Consider the following 26964-nt stretch of genomic DNA (forward strand, 5'->3'; position numbering starts at 1 on the left):
TACTATGTAAGCCACATTGAGCCTGCAAATAGGTGAGAAAATGCGGGATACAAATGTAACAAATAAGTAAATAAATAAATAAATTTCGGCGACCATTTGAAAATTTACCCTCTTAAGCCTTGCGCCAGTGCCTAGATTTTTTGTGGTGATTTTCACTTTCCTAGAGGAGTTGCACTCTCATTGTCTTTACCACATCACTGATGAAGTGCGCAGCACAATTCAAAGATTCACAGAAATCTGACAGGAGCAGTGACATGAAACTGGCTGTTATGACCCTCAGAGCTAGGCGCGGTCTCATTTAAGGGAGGCCATCTGAGCTCAGGATAAACTTTTGAATGCTCTTATTTTGAAGGGTTTTGGACATGTGGACACTGTTCAGAGGGCTTTCTCCCATTATGCCCCTAGGCTTTGAAATATGATGTCTCAGAAGTTGGTACTGTAATGATTTTCCTTGCTTCCAAAGTATGCCTTTTTTTTAAAGGTATTAAAGAGGTTAGTTTTAGTTTGTTTTTGATATTCATTTAACAGAATTTCAGCCTTTAATTTCTATGTTTTGGACATTAATATTAAAACAGATGGTTAATTTTATCCCTTGATTTTAGATGGCTTTAGAGCTCATTTTCAAAAGAGAAAAACGTTCAAAAAGTGGCATAAATCTGCATTTGGATGTTTTTCTCACAAAACATCCAAATTTGCATTTTCAAAACCAATTTTTAGATGTTTTTCTATGAAGTGCGTTCAAATCTCAAGGGGGGCATGTCAGGAGCATGTTAAGGGTGGGATCTGGGTGTACCTAACATTTGGGCGTTTCTCAGTCATAATGGAACAAAACAAAACCGTCCAGGACTAAAACTAAGACGTTTTGAGCTAGACCTGTTTTTATAAAGAATAAAGCACAAAAATGTGCCCTAAATGACCACTGGAAGGAATCAGGGATGACCTCCCCTTACTCCTCCAGTGGTCACTAACCCCCTCCCACCTCCCAAAAATGTGATTAAAAACATTACTTGCCAGCCTCAGATGTTATATTCGGGTTCATTAGAGTAGCAAGCAGGTCCCTGGAGTAATCTAGTGGGTGCAATGCACTGCAGACAGGTGGACCCAGGCCCATACTTCCCCCTACCTGTTACACTTGTGGAGGAAATTGTGAGCCCTCCAAAACTCACCAGAAACCCACTGGACCCACATATAGGTGCCTCCTTCACCCGTAAGGGCTATGGTAATGGTGTACAGTTGGGGTAGTGGGTTTTGGGGGGGCTCAACAGACAAGATAAGGGAGCAATGATGAGATGTGTACCTGGGAGCATGTTATGAAGTCCACTACAGTGCCCCTAGGGTGCCCTATTGCTTTCTTAGGATGTCTGGGGGACTGGTCTACTAAAAATGCTGGCCCTTCCTACATCCCAATGCACACCTGAGAGGAAAAGAAGCCGCTCAGCAAGCAATGGGCAGAAGAGCAGCACTGGACGAAGACCTGCAGTGTCTGCTCCTCCGGGTCCTCCCCAGCCTCCAAGGGAGGCCCAGCACCAGAGTTTTCTCTCTCTTGCTCCTGTCGGGACACAATCACTCGGGTCTCGTTGGTAGCAGCACAGAGAGAGAGTGTCTTATGTGCAAAGTAGGTGAGCCCTTAGGTCCCGCGAGGCCCCGAGGGACCTCAAAGGACAGCCGTGCAACCCCAAGTCTTCACCCGCGGTGACCGCCGTTCACCAAGGGTTGAGCCCCCAGCTGCAGGCGGTCAACGGGACTTCAGGAACCGCGGGGTGCCGAACTGACCCGGACAGAGACCAGGAGAGCAGAGGGCAGATGGAGAATGAGACATCCAATGACAGGCAATAGTTCAGGGCCGGCGGCTAACAGCGTAGTCAAGATCAGGCAAGAGGTCGAGGCAGGCGGCTAGCAGGGAAAACCAGGAACAGTCCAAAAGTCAAAACCGGAAGTACAAGGAAAACAACGGAGCACAGGAACCAACGGAGACTGGCCTCGGGAACAGAACCTGAAGCAAAGTTCTCAAACAGTCTTTCCCCTTAAGTACTGCTCAGGATCAGCCGCCCCATCCCCGCAGGTAATGCCGACCAACCCGGGCCTGGTTACTGACAGAGCCCTTCTGATTGGCTCTGTCTGCCCAATCCGGCACCTCGGAGGCGGAGCTCTAGACCCCCGCGCCCAGGAGAGACGAGGACGCCGGCCATCGCGCCTGGGCACCGCCTCCTCCAGCAGCGCCAACCCTGCCCCCACAGCAGGTGACTGAGAGGCTGGCGGCCGCAATCGCCAGCCTCTGCCCTTGGCCCCGGGTCGAGCGGCCATCACCGCGGCGGGCCATGGCTCCCCGCCGCGGCTTCCGACTCGCCGCCCCCTGCCACGATGGACGCCGGCTCTCGCCCCCCACGGCGGAGGCGCCGGGAAGAGCAGTGGACGCGACAGAGAGAGACCCTGGCACCAGGGAATTTTGCCCTGCCCCCCCACCCCACCCCGTTCTCCCTCTCGGCAGCCCTGGTGCTGAATATTTCCAGACAGCCGGTTATATCATGTGATATAACCGGCTAGCCACTATCTGCTGAGGATATTCTGAATATCACCGAACAGCCGGCTATGTCCAATCCCCATTCTCTACTGCATACGGTAAAGAGATTTTAGATATCTGTTACCGCTTTTCCAGTGATTTAAAACAGACAGGAAGCAAAAGCAGGACAAGAAACTTAGGGGTTGTTTTACTAAGGTGTGCTGAAAAATGGGCGGCGCTAGTGTAGGCGCGTGTTTTGGCCACACGCAGATTCATTTTTCAGCACGCCTGTAAAAAAGGCCTTTTTAAAAAATTTTTCTGAAATGGACGTCCATTTTGGGTGTGAGACCTTACCACCACCTACTGACTTAGCAGTAAGGTCTCACACAGTAACAATACAGTAATCGTCTACACGCGTAGAATGACGATTACCTCCTAGATTCCGCCACACGCAGGAAAATAGAAATTATTTTCCGGCATGCATAGCGGATGCATATAAAAAACAAAATTACCACCTGGTCCTACGTGGCTTATTAAAAGGGCCTCTTAAGGAGTAAGGGTTCAAGTGTCATGCTGAACTTCATGGAACTGGAATACAAAGGTCAGGATTCATCCCTTTGTGTAGCTGGTGTCATTAGACAAGCAAGAGAGCACATGAGACCACAATTATCTCACAATATAGTGAAATCAGGCTAAAAAATAAGCACACAGTAGGCTCCAGCTGCTACATGCCCTCTGCAGGAGCTGCATGCACACAAAATGTGACTTTTAAGTAGCAAACTGAACAAAACATGAGCCTGGCATCTTAAAGCAAGCACACAAGTTAATCAGAAGTGTTTTATTTGTACACAACAACTTGAATCAGAAGAGAAGCATTTTAATATTGAAAAATATATCTACATACACTGTGCATGAGGATACAAAAAGTTACATCCTTGCACTGACATACACAAGCTACATAAGAAAAGACAACTACATGGGATGCATCCTTTAAATGGCTAATTCTGCATCAGACATTTCTAAAGTGCCACAGTATATTTTTTCTATCTAGTGCTCTGCTCTTACTTTGCAGACTCTAGGGAGCGGTGCCTGTAACAAAAAAAAATAAACAAAACAAAAAGAAAAACCCAAAACAACAAAAACAGGGAAAAAAAGCAAAATTAAAAGCTCTAAAACCCCCATCGTGGCTGTGCTTTTCTGTACAGAGACAGCCATCACTCAGGTTCATGTGAGGCTGTTTATCCCCCTCCCCAAGATACAAAGAACCAAACTTATAAACAATTTCTCGTTATTTGTGCAGGACAGCCCCCCCCCCAAAAAAAAATCTTGAGAGGGGGGGTTACTGCATTTTTATAAAGTGGTGTGTAATGCCTCTTATGCTCTAAATGATGAAATTTTGCAATGACTACAGCAGACAGAGATGGTGAGCTTCTTAACCCACCCTGTATAAATAGTCTTTTACATCATAGGAAACATCTCTCAGAACACTTACTATTAAATAACAATACAATGATCTACAAAAACAAATCACAAATTTAAAAACTACTACTTCAACCTTAAACATCAAAAAAATTCTAAAACCAGTGTAGTCCAACTAAAATTACAAATTAAATATTTTTGAATTTCTGTATTATAACATATGTAACTGATAATCCTCCCACCACAGAACAGACTTTTCTCAGCAAGCAAAATGTTTATAAAAACATATATAATGAATACGCTGCAATGGTTACCCCAAGTCGAGTTGAGTAAGTGTGTCTTCAATGCATGCATCAATTTGGTCCAGTTCGTCTGGAATGTTCTGTAGAATAAAATCAGTTATAGGATGAACTGAATGGTGACCTGCAGCATACTCTTTCTAAAGCAAACAGAATTAGCATGTGGTAAATGATAAGAAGCCCATTTTATACCTAGGCCCTTCTCAGCATTTAACTAACAATAATTTTTTTAGTGCAGGCTAAGCTTTACTAAAAGGGTCCCGAAGTGAGGCCCTATATCCTCCAAACTGGAGATTCTTAAATATTGCCCTCCCGATGTATAAACAAATTTAGGATGTAGTTATCAATGTGGGCAGCCATTAAGATGTTATTTTACCACTAAGGGAGTGAGTTATGAATGTGGGCTACCGTTAAGCTGTGTTATTTTACCACAATAAGATCTAATAAGACCTAATAACTAGGTTAATAGTAAAATAACCTGTGTTAATGGTAGCCCACATTGATAACTATTCCTCTCAGCAGAGATTAGCTACACTGTAAATGGTGAATACACATACAGTGATGTGAAAGGTTTCCCCCCACTCCCGATTTCCTCTTTTTGTTTCATTCGTTACACTGAATGATTTCTGATCTTTAAATAAAATATAATATTAGACAAAGGGAACCTGAGTAAACACATATCAGTTTTTAAATTATTATTTTGTTTATTTAAGGAACGTTATCCAACACCTTTATCACTTATGTGAAAAAGTAACTGTCCCCCTAGTTACTCAATCAACCAACTGACCAAATTTAATTGATAATTAGATGCAGCTGATTAACACAGCCAGGCTTAACTTCAGCCAACCTTGTTGAATCCAAACCTCACTATATATTGAACCTTACTGTGAGATGGAAGTAGTCACCACAAAGTTTCTACAAGAACACAATGCCACGATGATAGGAAATTTCAGAAGAGATGAGAAAATAAAGCTTTGGGATTACACTGAACCACAGTGAGAGCCATTATCTCCAAATGGAGAAAATTTGCAACAGTGGTGAATCTTTTGCCAGCCTGCCAAAATTACTCCAAGGATGTAGCAACAACTCATCTGGAAAGTCATAAAACATCCCAGAAGAGAATATCCGATGAACTGCAGACCTCTCTAGCCTCAGCTAAGGTCAGGGGTTATGTACTGAAGTGTGTTAAGGTTTTACACCTAATGCACCATAATAACAAAACTTTGGTGTGATAAATGGAAGGCCTTGTGTGGTAAATGTTGGGGGCATGGTAAGAACCTACAAAGCAGATAGTGTAGGGGCATGAGTCAAATGCTTTGGGAGATGATGAACCTGCCTAACCTTAATCCAGCCCCCCACCCCTCTGATTCAAGATTCCTCCTCCAGCTCCCTACTCTACTTCCCTTGAGTAAAGATCTCCCATTCAACAGGTTGTCTAGTTCAGAAGACAGGACAGGAACTGTCCTCCTCTGCTCCTGCCCCATTGCCACTTATGGTGCTGACCCTTAGTGGCAGTCTCACAAACTGACCCATAGCAGTAGTACCACAAGACTACTTCTAGGGGTCAGAAATGCCACTTTGAACCCAGGTGGCAATAGGGCAGGACAGCAGGGTGATTGCTTCTGCTCTGATAACCAGCGATGTCCCCAGATAAACCCTGGAAGGATAGGGGATCTTTGTATGTAATTTTACCCTATCCTTACTTACCAAATGCAGTTGCTTAAATAATTTCTCTGCTTTCATCCGTAGGGTTTCCAGTTTCCATTCTGCTGCCTTGATATCTGCCTCACACTGGCTTTGCTTGAGTTGGTTTAATTCCATTGCTTTGGAGGAACACAGTGCTGCAGTCCGAATCTTTTCCTTGAACACTTCTTCGTACTGACTGAAATAAGCCATCATTACCTAGAGACAAAGCGATGGAAGTTGTGTGAGTCCTTACTACACCACAATGCTTTGGAGCAGTGGTGTAGTAAGGACTCAATGGGCCCTGAGCAGAAAAATTGAGACATGTCCCCTATAATATTATCACTTCCAAGGTATTAGGCTCAGAGGGAGGATACACATTTCCCAAAGCTAACATATTACAATTAATACATTCAAAAAATGCTTTCTTTCTACCTTTGTTGTCTGATCATTGCTTTGGTGCTAGCCTGTTTATTCTGCTTTTCTGAGGTTTTTAACTTTCTCCAGGGTTTCCTGTCCTTTTGACACCTCTATGTCCTGCATTCATTTTTGCCGAGTGTCCAGCATCTCCCTCTGTGTCCCTTTCCCTATCTCCCCCAATGTTCAGTATCTCTACTGTGTTCCTATCTTACTTTGCCCAGCATCACCCTCTGTGTCCCTATCCCTCACCTTGTGTCCAGTATTGCCCCTGTGTCCCTGTCCCTTTGTTCCTTCCACAGACAGCATTTTTTTTGTGTCCTTGTCCCTCCCATGAGTCTTCCTTCTGCTCCCCCCACCCTACCTGGTCTTGCATCTCATACTTCCTCCCTCTGTTGATCCAGCATCTCTCCCCTGATCCAGTCTTTATCTCTTCTCTCCGCCCCCCCCCCAGTCCATCTGCCCCTCCCTTCCCCCTCCCCTTTGCTTGAGGCCTCTTTTTCTCTTTTCCCTCTGTGCCCCCATCACAAGTCCAGAATCTCTCCCCCTCTGTGCCCCCACTGACCATTCCCCCTTGTGCCCAGGTCTGGCATATCTCCCTTCTTGTCTCCCCCCACCCCCCAGCTGCATGGGTCCTGCATCACTCCCTGGACAGCAGGTCAGTCCTCCAAATGCAGAAATGGCTCGTGGCAGAGAGAGTGCTGAAAGCTGCCTCTTTGGCTACAATACTTTCCTTTGCTGTGTCTCGCCTCTCTGATGTAACTTCCTGTGGCAAGGACATGGCGCAGCAGAGGAAAGGGTCCATTGGCCAGAGAGGCAGCTTTCAGCACTCTCTCTGTTGCAAACTGCTGCTTCATGTGGAAGACAACCTGCTGGCTGGGGGGAGGGGGTTGGAAACTGGAGCGATGCTGGTCCGCGTGCATGGAGGGAGGAGGAGGAGAGGGAGGGAAGGCGTAACTTCAAGTGGTCCCTACCACTGGTTGGCCTTGGGCATTTTGCCAGGGTTTCTCAATTGCAGCTACGCCCCTGCTTTGGAGCAGTTCTGCACTTCCTTTGCTAGAAAACAATGGGGTTAAATGCTCGTTTGCAGATTTCAGTTTCAGGAAAATTAACCCAACTTACCTGCCTGCTGCACAGAGCCATTATTCTCTTGTTTAGTTCTTCTAGGCAATCTTCTGACTGATTTTAAACAATAATATAAGGTTAGATTTTTATCACTGCAAAATTGCTGCTGTCTACATTCATATCGATGGTGCTCTTTTACCTGGTTCACAGAATGAAAAATTCTTAGTGCAAATATCTGGCACAAAAACTTTTAAAATCATTTGTTGGAGCCAAGGTTGCAGGGTAAAATTAAAAAATGTTAGCTAGCAAGTACCTTCTGAACACATTCTTACCAAGTTTTTATTTTTTTACCTAAAGGGCTAGTGTCCCTTTAAGTAACATTAAGTTACAGGAGATAACCAAAATAAATGTTTCACTTCCCTCCACTAAGAATGACAGCCCTGGTTATATGTTCCTGGTGGGAAATGAAAAGCCATGGATTCTGCTCTGTGCACTAATGCATTTTAAGTACATTTAAGACAATATACTGAAGACCTTTCTGGCCTACATCAATCCTTATCTGCCACAGGTCCTCAAGCAAGTTCAAGTTCATAGACAGAATTGCAATGTTTCCGGAGAGAACATCTCAAGTTAAAAAAAAAAACATTCTACGCTATTAAATCAACACACATTAGGCTGAGCAGATGAAGCTTAAATAGCAACTCACTGGCGACAGTGATGCAATGGCCTCCTCGTCCATGTCCTGAAGCAGTTCCTTTGGCAGTTTGTAGTCTGGTAGAAAATGCAGCATGATTTCTCTACAAATGGCACAAAAAATATTGGGGATCTGAATCAGTGTTGCTACTTGCCTGACCAGAACCAGAGGCAAGGCATAGGATCCAGCTCTATTAGTGTCGGTGGGCGCTGGGCAACCCCAATACTCAGCAAGCTCCTACATTGTGTCCAGGGGCGGGTAATTTGTATTGTGTTCTGCTCCCCCAATCATTTTGAAATGTTGGCACCTACGGGTACAGACAAATCTTTGGCTGAATTCCTCCCCCTCCCCCACCATTCCTCCACTCCCCGTTTTATTATTGAATTATGCTTAGTCAGAGACTATCCTCACACAGGGCAGTTGGACAAAACAACACCCTAGCCAAGGATTTCTTTGGGCTCTCTCCTTCCATTTTAGGCTCATGTCCTTTCTGATTACAGACTGACACAAAAAAACAGAATGGCACTTCTTGCTGCTCCTGGTAGTCTTTCATGCCCACCCCTTGTGATAGACCTTACAGGTAATCACTAGAGAATGACACGGGGACGGGGACACGCAGTAACTGCGGGGATGGGGACAGGGACAAAGCCCGTGGGGACACGGCGGGGACAGATCCCACGGGGACGAGGCAGGGATGGGGACAGAGCCCATGAGGATGGGGACAAACTTTGACCCCATGTCACTGTCTACTTTGAAGCCTGTTAATGAACTGGACAGTTATTTATGTTTAACTGATGCAGACAATATTTTTATTTTTTTGGAAAACATGCCACAGCTAGCAAAATTTGCATGGGGGATCCTGTACATCCTGCCACCAGCACATCTTCTAAGAAGACATCTTCTATTGCAGGGGGACTGTGGAAAACAGGAGAGCTAGACTAAATCCTGAGATTGTTGATGACTTCTTACTATGTTACTACAGTGGTGGAAATAAGTATTTGATCCCTTGCTGATTTTGTAAGTTTGCCCACTGACAAAGACATGAGCAGCCCATAATTGAAGGGTAGGTTATTGGTAACAGTGAGAGATAGCACATCACAAATTAAATCCGGAAAATCACATTGTGGAAAGTATATGAATTTATTTGCATTCTGCAGAGGGAAATAAGTATTTGATCCCCCACCAACCAGTAAGAGATCTGGCCCCTACAGACCAGGTAGATGCTCCAAATCAACTCGTTACCTGCATGACAGACAGCTGTCGGCAATGGTCACCTGTATGAAAGACACCTGTCCACAGACTCAGTGAATCAGTCAGACTCTAACCTCTACAAAATGGCCAAGAGCAAGGAGCTGTCTAAGGATGTCAGGGACAAGATCATACACCTGCACAAGGCTGGAATGGGCTACAAAACCATCAGTAAGACGCTGGGCGAGAAGGAGACAACTGTTGGTGCCATAGTAAGAAAATGGAAGAAGTACAAAATGACTGTCAATCGACAAAGATCTGGGGCTCCACGCAAAATCTCACCTCGTGGGGTATCCTTGATCATGAGGAAGGTTAGAAATCAGCCTACAACTACAAGGGGGGAACTTGTCAATGATCTCAAGGCAGCTGGGACCACTGTCACCACGAAAACCATTGGTAACACATTACGACATAACGGATTGCAATCCTGCAGTGCCCGCAAGGTCCCCCTGCTCCGGAAGGCACATGTGACGGCCCGTCTGAAGTTTGCCAGTGAACACCTGGATGATGCCGAGAGTGATTGGGAGAAGGTGCTGTGGTCAGATGAGACAAAAATTGAGCTCTTTGGCATGAACTCAACTCGCCGTGTTTGGAGGAAGAGAAATGCTGCCTATGACCCAAAGAACACCGTCCCCACTGTCAAGCATGGAGGTGGAAATGTTATGTTTTGGGGGTGTTTCTCTGCTAAGGGCACAGGACTACTTCACCGCATCAATGGGAGAATGGATGGGGCCATGTACCGTACAATTCTGAGTGACAACCTCCTTCCCTCCGCCAGGGCCTTAAAAATCGGTCGTGGCTGGGTCTTCCAGCACGACAATGACCCAAAACATACAGCCAAGGCAACAAAGGAGTGGCTCAGGAAGAAGCACATTAGGGTCATGGAGTGGCCTAGCCAGTCACCAGACCTTAATCCCATTGAAAACTTATGGAGGGAGCTGAAGCTGCGAGTTGCCAAGCAACAGCCCAGAACTCTTAATGATTTAGAGATGATCTGCAAAGAGGAGTGGACCAAAATTCCTCCTGACATGTGTGCAAACCTCATCATCAACTACAGAAGACGTCTGACCGCTGTGCTTGCCAACAAGGGTTTTGCCACCAAGTATTAGGTCTTGTTTGCCAGAGGGATTAAATACTTATTTCCCTCTGCAGAATGCAAATAAATTCATATACTTTCCACAATGTGATTTTCCGGATTTAATTTGTGATGTGCTATCTCTCACTGTTACCAATAACCTACCCTTCAATTATGGGCTGCTCATGTCTTTGTCAGTGGGCAAACTTACAAAATCAGCAAGGGATCAAATACTTATTTCCACCACTGTATGTTATTTGTCCACAAATTTAAAAAATCTCCCCTCTAGGGCATACAGAACAGGTTCTATTTTGTACCCCTGGACAATTTAACAGGGTGGATTAGGATTCCATGGGGTAGTAGAATTCAGCTATTGTTGGGGTTGGAAGGGTGGAGGGTGGTGGTGGTGGGAGGATTATTATAGCTGCTCATTGTTATTACTGTTTTCTATTTGTAATTTATACATAACAGTTGCACAGCATATTGTTTCTTTTTATACTTTAATAAATAGATTTAATTATAAAATCATTAAGTGTTTGAGGCTTCTGCAGATGAGAAGAGAGCCCACGAGGATGGGGTGGGGGGGCGGGGACAGGGCGGGGATGGAGACAGGGCTTGCGGAGATGGGATGGGGATGGAGACGGGGCCTGCAGGGATGGGTAGGGATGGAGACAGAACCCACGGAGACGGGGTAGGGACGGGGACAAATTTTGTCCCCATGTCATTCTCTAGTAATCACTTCCTCCCTCAAAGGAAGCATTAGGAAAAAGGGTGGCCTAGTGGTTGACACATTGCACTGAAAACAAGAGAAACCAGGTCTATAAAAGAATGAGTGGAGTGGAACGGATAGACGTGAATCGATTGTGTAAGTTTTCCAAAAATACCAGGACTAGGGGGCACACAATGAAGCTACAAAGTAGTAAATTTAAAACGAATCATAGAAAATATTTCTTCACTCAACGTGTAATTAAACTCTGGAATTTGTTGCCAGAAAATGTAGCAAAAGCAGTTAGCTTAGCGGGGTTTTTAAAAAGTTGGATGGCTTCCTAAATGAAAAGTCCATAGACCATTATTAAAATGAACTTCGGGAAAATCCACTGCTTATTTCTAAATTAAGCAGCATAAAATGTATTGTACTGTTTTGGCCTCTTGCCAGGTACTTGTGACCTGGATTGGCCACTGTTGGAAACAGGATGCTGGGCTGAATGGACCTTCGGTCTGTCCCAGTATGGCATAAGTACATATAAGTACACAAGTATTGCCATACTGGGAAAGACCACAGGTCTATCAAGCCCAGCATCCTGTTTCCAACAGTGGCCAATCCAGGTCACAAATACCTGGCAAGATCCCAAAACAATACAAAACATTTTATGCTGCTTATGTACTTATATACTTAAGTGAAGTGATTACTAACTTTGCACAGTGGGATGCTGCCATATTTGCCCATTTCTTATGGCAGCACAGAGGCTCATCTGTGGATAACAGTCTTCAAATCCTGGTATAGATTTTCTATTGGATTTACATTCTGGGTTTGACTGGACCACTTTGGGGATGTACTAAAGACTCGTGGCTGTGGCTATTATTGCTACCAAAAAGTATTGAGTCAAGAGGTTTAAAGACTCATGACTCACCTTACTTTTTCTTTGAATATTTCTTTCACATTGAAAGTGTGTAGATTAATAAAAAAAAAAAACAGGAAGGAACCTCTGTAGCAAGTAAACCACAAGTGAAGCACAAATGCAGAGGCAGTCAGGGGAAATGATAGAAAATCAGCCAATTTGTCACCGAAGATGAACTTTATTATGAATATGTACCAACACGGCTGGGTAATGGCAAAATTACCTGCATCAGGGGTTTATAAAATGAACAAAGATATACATAAATGTAATAAAATAAAATAAAACAATAATGAAACAATAAAAGTATGCATTGCGATGTGGTATTTCACAGAAACTTATATCACAGACTGATCCAAATAACGTGTCTTTAAACATACATATTGTCACAAAAAAATGTAAATAAGGGCACTTCACAACATCTGATTAGAATGCTGGTGACACAGCATGCAGATGGTTTTCCATACATAGTAAAAGTCAAAAATAAAATGAAAAGTTGGAGACAGCTAGAGGGATTTTTTTATGCTCTTGCAAAGAATTGTATCTTTAAAACAATCCTGCTAGAAAACTACTTGATTCATTATCTGCATATTGAAAAACGTATAAGGTTGTGAAGACAATTACAAGGCTCTACAGAATACACTAATTCTGGTTTTATATTATGGCAACATAGAGATGCAGTTTTGTATCTTACGAAAATGAGAACAAAACCCACTTACATATAAGTGGGGCTGAGCCGGGACTAGCTCAGCATGTTTTAAGTGACCTGGAGTCATCTGATAACATTATATCACAGACAGCACTTTAAAATACTTCAGCTATGGGACAGCTCCACAGGGAGCAAACAGTAAATACTGCTCAATACATACCTTCTATGAGCTCCCCCTGCCCACCAGCCTTTGGTCTGAAGATGCCCCAACAACTAACTTTCACTCTGCCCACTACCCTTTGGTCTGAAGATGCCCCAGCAACTAACTAAATTCTTCTTAAAAGACAATTTTACTTGATGCGAGCTATCATTTTTTCTGCAGTTTTCACGTCAAACTGAGGATCAGCTTGTCTCGGCACAGAAACCTTCATTGTTGCTTCATAGATTCCTTCAAATGTAAGGCTACAAGAGTTAAAAAGAACAAAAATTCAGTCTCAGGATGTGGTTATCGATTTCCTAATCCAGAAATAAGTGCTTTTGTAAGGTGAGCATGGAAGAGTGAAGTTCTCCATATACTGACTCACAAAGATCCATCAGGTGTCTCTACTGAAACTTCTTAGCCTTCCAGAGAACACACTGTACAGCATTTACCATATATATTTTATTACGGCCTACAGGACAGCAAAGCAGCTTTAAAAATGAGGGGGTTTCCAACTTCTGAGAACATGCATTTAAACATTTAATAAAAGGCAATGAAGGCAACTGCCTCCAGTGCCAAATTGTGATAGGTGCCAGGGCATTGTCACCATTACCACACCTTCATTTAGATCTGGCACAGATGTACCACAGACCATCCTGGAGAAGTCAGCAGTGCTTCTTTGGTAACTCTCTCTGGTGTGGGGTTTTCCGGCACCCACATGCTGACAGATCCTGTGAAGGACCCATCCCTTGCATGGGTTTCTATGGTGACAGGACATTGTAGAGTCTGTCTGCTGGCAAGAGCTAGACAGTCCCCACTGGAAGATTACTTACAGAAGAAGTATTGCTGGCTGCTGCAGAGCAATCTAAGATACAGCAGTAGAGGTAAGAGACCCCCATGAAAACGTGAGGTTCTGGATATGGACAAATTGGGGGGAGACACCCCATCCCCTGGTGATTTTTGGTGAAAGATCATTCCACCCATCTTTGCCTACAGATGCCAATAATTGAAACACAACTCTGTACTTTACACATATCTTCCCATTTTGTTTCTCTTTAAAAAACCAGCAAATACAAAGTGCACACATTATACATGCTGTACATGTGGCAGAAGAGGGACTGGAGACCACCAGTGCATTTGGAAATCATATGCATATGTGCTGTTTTCCTTTCCTGACCTAAACACCCACAGGAATCTCTTTTTTTCCACCGCTTTAAGTATACACATCATGGATCGCATCTAAGGAATGCAACTTTCAGTCAAACTATGTTGCTTTTGAAAATGGCCTTCCTATATTATTGCATTAAGGGGCCTATTTACTACATGGTAACACAGTAAATGATGGCAGATAAAGAACTGAATAGTCCATCCAGTCTGCCCCAGTCACACTCATCCCCAATTCATGATTAAACCAAAAATGAATGTGATATTAAGCTTCATTATCTATTTAATGTGGTAAAATAGGGTATGCCAATGTGGAAAATGTCATTTTGGAATGTCAGAGGTCATTACCATCAATATATTAACAACCCAACACCACCAATTTTACTAAATTCAACAGGTATATTTTCATTGGACCTCAGCAGTGTCTCATTTCACACTGAGATACAACTCAGTGATTCACTGAAATCATCATTGGTCAATCTTTCTTTCCGAGCAATCTACCAAAACCCTCATCCACACCCTTGTCACCTCTCGTTTAGACTACTGCAATCTGCTTCTTGCTGGCCTCCCACTTAGTCACCTCTCCCCTCTTCAGTCGGTTCAAAACTCTGCTGCCCGTCTCATCTTCCGCCAGGGTCGATGGACTCATACTACCCCTCTCCTCAAGACCCTTCACTGGCTCCCTATCCGTTTTCGCATCCTGTTCAAACTTCTTCTACTAACCTATAAATGTACTCACTCTGCTGCTCCCCAGTATCTCTCCACACTCGTCCTTCCCTACACCCCTTCATGTGCACTCCGCTCCATGGATAAATCCTTCTTATCTGTTCCCTTCTCCACTACTGCCAACTCCAGACTTCGCGCCTTCTGTCTCGCTGCACCCTATGCCTGGAATAAACTTCCTGAGCCCCTACGTCTTGCCCCATCCTTGGCCACCTTTAAATCTAGACTGAAAGCCCACCTCTTTAACATTGCTTTTGACTCGTAAACACTTGTAACCACTCGCCTCCACCTACCCTCCTCTCTTCCTTCCCGTTCACATTAATTGATTTGATTTGCTTACTTTATTTATTTTTTGTCTATTAGATTGTAAGCTCTTTGAGCAGGGACTGTCTTTCTTCTATGTTTGTGCAGTGCTGCGTATGCCTTGTAGCACTATAGAAATGCTAAATAGTAGTAGTAGTAATCTATTTAATCACTCGCTCTTAAATGTCTTATACAAGTTTTTTTTAATGTTTTCAATTTTTATAAAAAAATCTATTTAACTTTATCAGTAGTGAAATGCATCACTGAAGGACCCACACCAACACGGTCCGTATTTCAGGAACCTGCATCAGGGCCTGGTCCTCACTAGTGTCAGCTTTATCTCATTCATTCTGTTTTCAAATGGGCCATTTTTGAAAACGGTATGAATCTATTTAACCACTCACTCTTCAATGACTTATGCAACTTTTTAAAATGTTTTCAATTTGTATAAAAAAAGCTACTTGGCTTTATCAGTAGTATAATGCATCACTGAAGGAACCACACCAACATGGTCCACATTTCGGGAACCTGCATCACAGCTTGGTCCTCACTAGCCTCAGCTTTATCTCATTCATTCATTTTCCAAAATGGCCCATTTGAAAACGGAATGAGATAAAGCTGTTGCTAGTGAGGACCAGACCCTGATGCAGGTTCCCGAAGCATGGACCATGTTGGCGTGGGTCCTTCAGCGATGCATTACACTACTGATAAAGCTAAATAGCTTTTTTAATACAAATTGAAAAACATTTAAAAAGTTGTATAAGTCATTACAGAGTGAGTGATTAAATAGATTGACTGGGGACGATTTCAGTGAATCACTTAGTTATATCTCAGTGTGAAACAAGTCACTGCTGAGGTCCAGGGAAGATATGCCCATTGAATTTAGTAAAATTGGTAGTGTCGTGTTGTTAATATATTGAACTGTTGAATAACTTAACAGTGTGAGTTTTACACCAGTAAAGTTGATTTATCACATGAGAGGTCATTACCGTGGCAGAAAATGCACAGCAGTTAATGCCACCTCAAAAGGTGTTGCTACCTGAATTGCACATTATCTGCTGTTCATTTAATGCACAGTGGTAACTTTTTCTCTGTATTAATAACATAGCAGCTCTCCCAAAAAGCGCTGGGAATGCTCCCAACAGTTAATGGAGAAGTTTTACATGTACAGTGGGGGAAATAAGTATTTGATCCCTTGCTGATTTTGTAAGTTTGCCCACTGACAAAGACATGAGCAGCCCATAATTGAAGGGTAGGTTATTGGTAACAGTGAGAGATAGCACATCACAAATTAAATCCGGAAAATCACATTGTGGAAAGTATATGAATTTATTTGCATTCTGCAGAGGGAAATAAGTATTTAATCCCTCTGGCAAACAAGACCTAATACTTGGTGGCAAAACCCTTGTTGGCAAGCACAGCGGTCAGACGTCTTCTGTAGTTGATGATGAGGTTTGCACACATGTCAGGAGGAATTTTGGTCCACTCCTCTTTGCAGATCATCTCTAAATCATTAAGAGTTCTGGGCTGTCGCTTGGCAACTCGCATCTTCAGCTCCCTCCATAAGTTTTCAATGGGATTAAGGTCTGGTGACTGGCTAGGCCACTCCATGACCCTAATGTGCTTCTTCCTGAGCCACTCCTTTGTTGCCTTGGCTGTATGTTTTGGGTCATTGTCGTGCTGGAAGACCCAGCCACGACCCATTTTTAAGGCCCTGGCGGAGGGAAGGAGGTTGTCACTCAGAATTGTACGGTACATGGCCCCATCCATTCTCCCATTGATGCGGTGAAGTAGTCCTGTGCCCTTAGCAGAGAAACACCCCCAAAACATAACATTTCCACCTCCATGCTTGACAGTGGGGACGGTGTTCTTTGGGTCATAGGCAGCATTTCTCTTCCTCCAAACACGGCGAGTTGAGTTCATGCCAAAGAGCTCAATTTTTGTCTCATCTGACCACAGCACCTTCTCCCAATCACTCTCGGCATCATCCAGGTGTTCACTGGCAAACTTCAGACGGGCCGTCACATGTGCCTTCCGGAGCAGGGGGACCTTGCGGGCACTGCAGGATTGCAATCCGTTATGTCGTAATGTGTTACCAATGGTTTTCGTGGTGACAGTGGTCCCAGCTGCCTTGAGATCATTGACAAGTTCCCCCCTTGTAGTTGTAGGCTGATTTCTAACCTTCCTCATGATCAAGGATACCCCACGAGGTGAGATTTTGCGTGGAGCCCAAGATCTTTGTCGATTGACAATCATTTTGTACTTCTTCCATTTTCTTACTATGGCACCAACAGTTGTCTCCTTCTCGCCCAGCGTCTTACTGATGGTTTTGTAGCCCATTCCAGCCTTGTGCAGGTGTATGATCTTGTCCCTGACATCCTTAGACAGCTCCTTGCTCTTGGCCATTTTGTAGAGGTTAGAGTCTGACTGATTCACTGAGTCTGTGGACAGGTGTCTTTCATACAGGTGACCATTGCCGACAGCTGTCTGTCATGCAGGTAACGAGTTGATTTGGAGCATCTACCTGGTCTGTAGGGGCCAGATCTCTTACTGGTTGGTGGGGGATCAAATACTTATTTCCCTCTGCAGAATGCAAATAAATTCATATACTTTCCTCAATGTGATTTTCCGGATTTAATTTGTGATGTGCTATCTCTCACTGTTACCAATAACCTACCCTTCAATTATGGGCTGCTCATGTCTTTGTCAGTGGGCAAACTTACAAAATCAGCAAGGGATCAAATACTTATTTCCCCCACTGTATATGTTATGTTAATTTTGGCAATAACCCCTCCTCCCCACTCCCATGTAACTGCAAAACCTTTGCACACTTCAGCAAATAAGGACCTTATAAGATGTTCCAAACCTCACTGCTTGTATTTTTAGTTCTCTCACCTTCCTGGGGTATTGGCTGCGGATATACTCTTCTCTGTTTTAACTATTTCCATTCTCCCAGCAGAAATACATTTGTCTGCCTCCAGGTTCTGCGATTCTAAATGTAAATGAAAGACTTTTGTATTGATTATGACAGAGACCACTGCAATAATGTAACCAGGAAAGAAGAGAGACAATGTTTAAAAGAATTTCAATATAATGAAAATAAAAACACTCTGGTAAATTGAATTTACAACTAACTGCTGGTCTCTGCATACATCAGTGGTGCCATCTGAACGAAGACGATCAGGTAACATTATGTCACTGAGGGGGAGATGCACAGAACTCTGGCGCTGTTCTCTACAGCTCCGGAAAAAAATGAGTGGAGCACCAATTTTCTTTTTAGTGACCAATGCTCAACAGTAACAGCATGCAAATTATAAACACACTGTTAGTGTTGAGCATTGGCTGGTAAAGGGCTTGGAACTTCCAGGCACATGCCCACGAGAGCTGTGCGGTAGACACAGTTCATGTGTGCATGTCCAGTGAAGGGGGGGGGGGGGGGGGGGGGAAGAAAACCTTTCAGCGGTGCCTGGAAGTAGGAAGTGAAGGGGTAAGTGTGTGGGGGAGAGAATACGCTGTTAGGAGTCAAGAGTGGCTGTAAAAAGTCACCCTGCCCTAACGACTAAAACCTACCGACAGCTCAGGAGCTGTTTGTGTGCTAAACAGTTTTATGATCATCCAATCAAATAAAACAAATTTTAAACTTTTCTTTTCTTGGGTCTGTGCTGATTGTATGAGCACACTTTAAACAATCCATTCTGAGTCAGATATAGAAATCAAGGCCTATTTTCATCTTAATGTGCTGTGGATTTAAAATGTATGTTCTATGTAAATCTTAGTACTAATTTTATAGAATTTCTCTCATAGTGCTGGAGTGGACTGAGAGCTTTTTGCCAAGCTCTAAGGATAGTAACAATATTCACCTACTATCCATATAGTTAAGCAGTTTAAGATAAGACATTTTTTTCTGGCCTAGCTTAAACCGCAGAACCATGTGTATAGCGGAGGAACCTCACTGCTGAATGTATAGCTATTAGTTTAAAACAAATGCCCCTAAAAAGGATTCTGCATTCACAAACAGAAACCCACTGACTGCAGCCAACTAGCTCCTACATCCATTTCAAACAGCTGGAGAAGACAAGAGGAGAGGGAAGCGTTGACAGAAGGTCTGAAGGTCATATGCTCTACGACTTCCAGGTCATTCCTGTACACCTGCTGAAATTAGTTCTTTACACACGCTCTTACTATACAGAGTATTCTATCTTACCCCCCCCCCCCCACCACACACACACCTCCCCTACTTCACCAAGGTATCCTTTGCTCTCCCATTACCTTCGTAATTCACTGCACATTTAGAATTGTCTTTGTGTCTCAACGAATCTTCAATGATATCATCATCCAGCATCACCTAAAGTTAGATATGAAATTCTATTCAGTCTTATCTTCTAAAGCCTTTGACATCCAGTTCCCAGAAGAGGAGGCTGCCCACTGTGAAACTGTCAGGGTAATTCTCTGTAGCCTGCCAAAAGACAGGCACGAATTAGGCGCCAAACATTTAGCACGGCAACAGAAGTAAATGGATGTTAAGTGCCAAAATGGGGCTGAAATGGCAGCCAGGCATCACAGTAACTTGGCACCTAAGTGTTCTAGCATTTAGTTTTATTTATTTGTTACATTTGTACCCCACATTTTCCCACCTATTTGCAGGCTCAATGTGGCTTACATAGTACCGTACAGGCGTTCGCCAGTCGGTTGATAACAAATACAGGTTATATTGTGGTCGAATTGAGGTAGGTGTGTATCAGGCACCATGAGGATGAGAGGGATGAAGATTGTATATTGTCCAGTACGATCATTGATTGTGTTGTGTTGTGTTGCTGGGTGTGGGGATTTACGTTGGATCGGTGGGGTAGGCCTTTTTGAAGAGGGTGGTTTTTAGTGATTTCCTGAAGTTTAGATGGTCATGGATTATTTTCACAGCTTTAGGGAGTCCATTCCATAGTTGTGCAAAGGGGGCGTTCTAATGGGCTGGTTACAACTATTTCAGCGTCTGCTTTATAGCTGTATTTACATGCCAAACTGCTGATTTTAGGTGCCAGCATTTACACCAGCCATAGACATGGCATAAATGGTTGGCCTAAAGATTGACACATAACTGTGGACTTGTACTAGTATTCTACAGTGGATTTGGTGCTCAACTCTGTCAATACAGAATGCTAGCTTAGCGCCTAGGTTTTTGGTGCCTATAAATGGTTTTAGGTACCATTTATAGAATCCCCCACCCCCAAAGTTAGTGTACATTCTCTTGGGCCTGTTAAGTTTTCAGCAAAGATAGGGGGACTCATTTTCGAAACACAAAAACATCTAAAAAGCGGCACTTGGACATTTTTTTGCCAAAGTCATTTTTCTATGCAGTTCATCTGCAGTGCATCCAAATCACAAAGGGGTATGTCGGGGTGGGATTTGGGCATTCACAAAACATGGATGTTTTTCTGCCATAATGAAACAAAGCAAAATTTCCAGAGTTAAAACTTAGACGTTTTGGTCTAGACCTGTTTCAATCATGACTAACTCACAAAAAGTTGCCCTAAGTGACCAGATGACCACTGGAGGGATGGCATAAACTCTCCTTTACTCCGCCAGTGATCACTGACCCCTTCCCACCCCCTCAAAGATATGAAAACAGTACATACCAGCCTCTATGAGAGCTTCAGATGACATGGCCAGTCCTATTAGAGCAGCAAGCAGGCCCCTGGAGTAGCCTAGTGGTCAGGGCAGTGCACTGTAGAGAAGGGGATCCAGGCCAATATTCCACTCTGTTACACTTGTGGTGGAAAGTGTGAGCCCTCCAAAACCCAACTTTACCCACATATAGGTGACACCTGCAGTAGGTTTTGGAGAGCCTTTTATGTGAAGTCCACTGCAGTGCCTCCTAGGGTACCCCACTGCTCTGCTGGATATCTCTGTGGCCAATCTACTAAGAATGCTGCCCCCCCCCCCCAGATGAAACAATGGCTTGTTTTTGTGCATTTTTCACTTGGACCTTTTTTTCCCCGAAAATGATCCAAAAAGGTAGATAGATGCACCTTGTACAACAATGTCTATCAAATGGCCATTTTCAAAACAAAAAAAAATAGATGTTTTCTGGTCCCGGTTCAAAAATCGCTATATTCGCCACTTGAATTTTGGATATTTTCAGCAAAATGTCCAACGTCGGATTTAGACGTCATAGCCCTTAATAGTCTCCTAAATTCCTGTGCCCCTTTGTTGTCCCCTAATTTGTTGATCTGGAGCTGTTATGTACAGAGGTGCTATCTGCTGTCCTTCTGGTAGTGCAAATGTTGAACACCACCCGAGGCATGTTCCATGGTAGATAAGAAATGTAAGGCCAATCAAGCCTTTGCCTAATTTCCTTTCTGCTGCTATTCTACAATTGGGACATTTTTTTGGATTTGCATTCTACAGTACCAAAAATGCAACCAGCCTTGACATGAGACTGAGGATCCAAATTCTACTGCCATTTCATCAGATTCTTGTCTTTGCATCTCCAATGTGTCCAGACCAGAAGGAAGAACACATCCCTGTTGTAAGAACCATCCCCCCCCCCCCATGTCTCATCTGCATAATAGCTATGTCTCAAATATACCCCAAGAACCACTTAGATCTTTACACAAATAATTTCTGGATCATTATCTTCGGTTTCATCCAGACGGGGATCATTATCTTCAGTTTCATCATCCAAACAGATGATCTCTGGTTGCCCTTCAGCACCTGTTTGTTTGCTTATTTTAGCAGGCAATCCCTACAACAAAAGATTCCCGATAAGTATTAGCAAACCAAGAACATTACAGTCCTGTAATCAGTGGATATCTATAACACCTGTCATCCAAACAATACACTTTACAACTACAATATGTGAGAAACATATGTCTGCTACAAATAACCTGGCTTCCAGTTATTGTGTCTTAGTCACCAAGGGAAGAATAGAAATAGGCATGAACACTGCAATCAGCACATGGTAATTACTGCACGCTGTCACTTGCACAGTTAGCGTGGGTGCAATTACCACCTCCTCAGGCATCTGCCGTCCTGTATAGAATACTAGTGCAACAGTGCCAATGCACGAGTCTAACCTAGACATGACTACTTACATCAGCCTTAGAGCTGGTGTAAATGCTCATGCTTAGATTTCTAACAAAGATGCATACATTACTGTGTTCTATAATTTATGTGTGCCCATCCACTCTCGGCCCATGTTTATGCCCATCTTCAAACTACACGCCATCTTATATAACAGTGCATAGTTGAAATATTGGCATTTACATTTGTACGTGTACACTTGTTTTGGCTGTGCTCCTCATGGATACATGAGCTTGAACTCTGCTCAGGTTGGCCAGGTAGTCGCCTGTTTGCTTGTGGCCATCATTCCCCCATCCTGGTAACAGCTGAGCATACTATGCAGGAGAACGGAGAGGACTCGGTATCTGCTGAATGACTTTATAATCTGACCCACGGTTTCTTACAGTTCATGGAGTTGGTGATCATTTTAGATCCATGTTCTGCCTCTAAGCTTCCCAGCTTGCTGAGCAGAGACCTGCATAGGAATGGGATTCGATCCAGTGGGACTACTGCAGGGATAGAAGTTCTGTGGGGTTCCCTTGGGTACAGGAGCATTTCTTGCAGGGCTCCCATGGAAGAATAAGCTGCACCTGCACCAGCCTCTCACCTACCAATCATCAAGTTCTTTGAGTGCCACCTCCTCCTCCTCCTCCTTGCTGTAACAGTGCAGATGTGGAAAGTCTTTCATTAACGCTCTCTGCTCCCGGACTGATGAACAGGCCTCACCTCTGACAGAGGCAGGAGCATCAGAGGTCACCTGACCTACTGGTGCATGCATGTGGCAACCTCTCAGCACACAATGCGAGCGAATGAGAGATGAGTCTTCCTTGTGCGCTCCAGAGTGTTCTAAGTTCCTTGCCTGCAGTGCTGTGGCTCGAACCCATAGAGTGACAGAGAGGTGACTGGAATTTTTTTTAGGTACCATTAAAAATTCTTATGGGGATAGGTTAAATTCTTTTGGGGACGGGTGGGGACAGGTTAGATTTCAGCAGGGATGAGTTAGGTTTCTGTCCCTTATTGCTGAGCTGCCTCTCAGTCCTTCCATAGAAACTGCAGGTTCACAGGCCATTTTAGCTGTGCATACAACCTCTGTCATTCCTTCTTTTTAACAAGCAGGTGCTTCAAGGTTGCCTTCTACATAAGGTGTTTATTCTATTTTCTTTCCAGATTTTATATTTTCACACCATCCACCTTATTGGCTGAAGAGAAGTCAGCTTCAGATCACCTCCCTACATCTTCCAGAGCTCTCTGACGCAATGCCTCAGAACTCCCGCTCTACTACTACTACTACTAACAAACATTTCTAAAGCACTACTAGGGTTACGCAGCGCTGTACAATTTAAACATAGAAGGACAGTCCCTGCTCAAAGAGCTTACAATCTAAAAGACAAGAGAACAATCTAAAGACAAGTGAACAATCTAGAGGACGAGTGAACAGTTAATCTGATAGGGTGGATAGATTGGGGCATTTTATATTTCTCGAGCGGTTAGGTCATAATTGCTCAGTCTTTGGAAGTCTGAGATATTTCATCATCTTCTTGGCAGAAAAGTAGCCAGGTTGAGGGCACGGGGGAAATGGGAGCGGACTGCTGACGGCGCTTAATTTAAATGCGACAAATCACGTCAAAAATATTCACCATCAGAAGTCCGTTTGGGAGAGCGGCCGCTCCCCTGGCGACCCACCTAGCTACACCTCTGTTTCTTAGCCCCCTTCACTGCAGAAAGATTCCATTATGCAAGGTCAAGGGTCCACCAAAAGGCTTTCTGATTCATGAGGCTATTTTGGAACTAATTACTGCAGAATGGGATTCTCCTGATGCAAGTCGTAAGATACTCGGGGGGGGGGGGGGGGGCTATGTCTAAATTGTATTCTCGGCTTCCAGCTGAGAGAGATTTTTGCAGCTGGAAGTGGAACCTTTAGTTACTGCAGTTCATGGGCAGATGATCGAAAGCCCCATGCTGTGCCAAACAGCACTCTAAAAATAGCGCTGGAACAGTGCGGGGGGGGGGGGGGGGGCCGCTTTACTGCCCCTATGAACAGAGATAATAGCATGCAAATTTAAGCACATTATTCTCTCTGATCATAGGGTAGAAGTGTGGGAGGATTGTGCCTGAGCAATCCTCCCGCACTTGTTTGAGAGGTCTGGGCTGTCAAAAGCCCGGACCTGTCAAACACAAGGCCTGGAGGTCCACAGGACCATCAGACCCCAAGTACTCCCACCCCAAGCCAAACAAAATGGAGGCTGGATGTCCAGCGGACCTCCAGTCCCCCTGACCCCCCCTGACACAGGTTCAGGGGAGCTGGAGATCTGGGGAGTCCCCAGCTCCCCTAACCCCCCTAGCATCCCCTCAAATCTCCCTGGTGGCACAGTGGGCCGTGGGTCAATCCCCCCCACCTGGTGGTCTAGCGGCCCTTCCCCACCTCCTACCTTCATTGGAGGAGGCAGGTGGCCAACAAAGGTTGGGGAGTGGGGAAGGGCAGCTAGATCACCAGATTGGGGGGGGGATTGACCCCGTGACCCACTGGGCCACCAGGGACATTTGAGGGGATGCTAGGGGGATTGGGGGGCTGGAGACCCACCAGATTTCCAGTCCCCCTGACCCTATGTCGGGGGGGGGGGGGGGTCGGGGGGACTGGAGGTCCTCCTGACCTCCAGCTCCCATATTGCTGGGGGAGAGATCAGGTTGGTGTGCCTGCAGGGGGAGGGGGATGCTGCATTGGGGGGACTGCTAGCATGCAAATGCATGCTGGACAGGGCTCACTATTCCTCCCCAATGGTCTGCAAGCCCTAGTGTAAGCTCCTAGCTGGCGTACGGTTTGCCGGCACGCTGCAAGATGATAATTGGCGAGGAATACATTTAGCATTTGCTTGCTACTTGCGCTAAGAGCCCTGTTTTGCATGCATTTACATGCTGAGTTCAGAGCCTGCGAGCGCATTGTTTCACACGGTCAGGGGCTCTGATCATGGGGCAGTAGGCAGTAGCAAACGCAGGCACTAGTATGGAGTTAACAGCCTCTAGCACCTGTGTTTGCTTCTGTTCATTGGCCCATCACTAAGAAGACTACAATACCTGTGGAAGGTGGTATTGCTTTGAAGGCTCTGCAGAACTGTAAAGTGGAGGCAGCTCTTAAATTATTCCTTTGAAGTGGATGCCTTATGGCTTCAAGCTCCTGTTTTTTTTGCTCTTATGTAGCAAAATACCTGTCTTTGTTGTATTCAGAAGACTCAACATTTAGACCAAGATCAGGATCCAGATTTCCAGATTTATCTCAGTCAGCTGTCCATTTGGAAAAAGGTCTTGCATATTGGTCCAGTGCTTTTTTCTTTTTGGTCTCTGCCTTGTGGAATGGGTTGCCCCAGAGGCTACGATCTGAAGCTTTCTTACAAGAACTTTAAAGTTAGCTTAAATACTAATCTTTTCTCAAAGGCATTTGATGCCCTATAATTGCTGGGAAGTTCATTGAGAGTGGCAATGACTGCTCCCCTTCCCTGACCCTGTTTCTGGTATGATTGTGAAGCCTTTCCTGTTTGAACATGAAGTTCCTTTCACTTTTATGTATTTTGTTTTAATTGTACATCGCCTAGTCTTGACCAGTCCAATTCTGGCATTAAATCAAGTACTGTAAATAAACAAATATATGCACATATATGTCAGTATTCTGCTCATTTATGTATGTTCTTAATGCCTCCATTACAGAATTACTCACTTACAGGGCAGCTCTATAAAATGTGGGTGTAATTCATTAGAATAATGGTATATATGCAGGTAAATGCCAAAATTCTGCCTATACTCTGTTCTGTAAATACATGCATATTTTACAGGTGGGTATAAATACAGGCAGAGTCTAGGAAGAGCATGGATGGGACTCTGACTTACAGAATACCATAAGATACACGCATTTCTCTGGCTCCATGGCTGCCGGACGTGCTCGTGCTCAGGGCCGCCGAGAGGGGGGGGGGGCAGGGGGGGACAAAATTCCCCAGGCCTTCAAGGGGGGCCCAGCGCGGGGGTCAGGCTGTCAGTGCTGCAGTCCCCGGTTTCACCTGCCTGCCTCCTCGGCTCCAGGCCCCCTGCATTTGAAGTGGCAGTTACAGATCGCCTCCCTTCAGGCCTTCTCTCCCAGTGTCCCACCCTCGCAGAAACCAGAAGTTACATCAGATGAGGGCGGGACACAGGGAGGGAGGGCCAGAAGAGAGGTGATCTGTGACTGCCGCTTTCTATGCAGGGGGCCAGGAGCCGTGGAGGCAGGCAGGTGAGACCAGACACTGCAGTGGCGGGGGGAGCAGTGGGGGGAGCGAAAGGGAGCAGCGGGGGGAGTAAAAGGGAGCGGTGGGGGGAGCAACAGGGGAGCGGCAGCGGCAAGGGGAGCGATGGGGGGTAGCAGCGAGGAGGCCTTGCCCCGGGCCCGGCCTAGTCTCTCGGCGGCCCTGCTCATGCCTAGGTTATACGCACGCATTTTCACTGTTACACTAGCATTCCATAAAGGAAAGTAAGAGCTGATGATCCTTTATAGAACAGGCTCCTTACCCGGAGCCCACTACAATTGCCTCCCCTATTGCACAGCCATTTCACTGAATTTTTGCTGTTACAGCACAGTAAAGGCAAAACCTTAGGGACCCTTTTACTAAAGGGCTGCTGCGTGGCAATCTGGAATGCAGGCGCTGGCGGTAGTTCCACCCCCAGCAAACGGCATTTCCGGCGGTAGTGGAAATATTTGAAAAATATTTCTGCAGGGGTTACCTGGCAGTAATCGGGCAGCAGTTATATGCTGGGTTAGCGCGGGAGCCCTTACCGTGGCAGTAAGTGCTCCCTCCGAAATGGCCAAGCGGCAAACGTGAACTTACCACATGG

At 44.7% G+C, this 26964-nt stretch overlaps 1 protein-coding gene across 1 annotated transcript in view; it reads right to left on the reverse strand.

The window, feature by feature from the left end:
- Positions 1-4229: 4229 nt before the first annotated feature.
- The window catches only part of MORC1 (MORC family CW-type zinc finger 1), a 110724-nt gene continuing 87989 nt past the window's right edge, over positions 4230-26964 (reverse strand). Inside the window, exons 19-26 of the mRNA XM_030205041.1 lie at positions 21662-21793; positions 19324-19399; positions 17950-18046; positions 13020-13127; positions 8090-8180; positions 7441-7497; positions 5926-6120; positions 4230-4358 (exon numbers count right to left, since the gene is read on the reverse strand). Of these exons, the coding sequence (XP_030060901.1) occupies positions 4230-4358; positions 5926-6120; positions 7441-7497; positions 8090-8180; positions 13020-13127; positions 17950-18046; positions 19324-19399; positions 21662-21793 (885 nt within the window). The remainder of the gene's footprint in view (positions 4359-5925; positions 6121-7440; positions 7498-8089; positions 8181-13019; positions 13128-17949; positions 18047-19323; positions 19400-21661; positions 21794-26964) is intronic.

This window comes from Microcaecilia unicolor, chromosome 5 (assembly GCF_901765095.1).
Source record: "Microcaecilia unicolor chromosome 5, aMicUni1.1, whole genome shotgun sequence".
Classification (NCBI taxonomy): domain Eukaryota; kingdom Metazoa; phylum Chordata; class Amphibia; order Gymnophiona; family Siphonopidae; genus Microcaecilia; species Microcaecilia unicolor.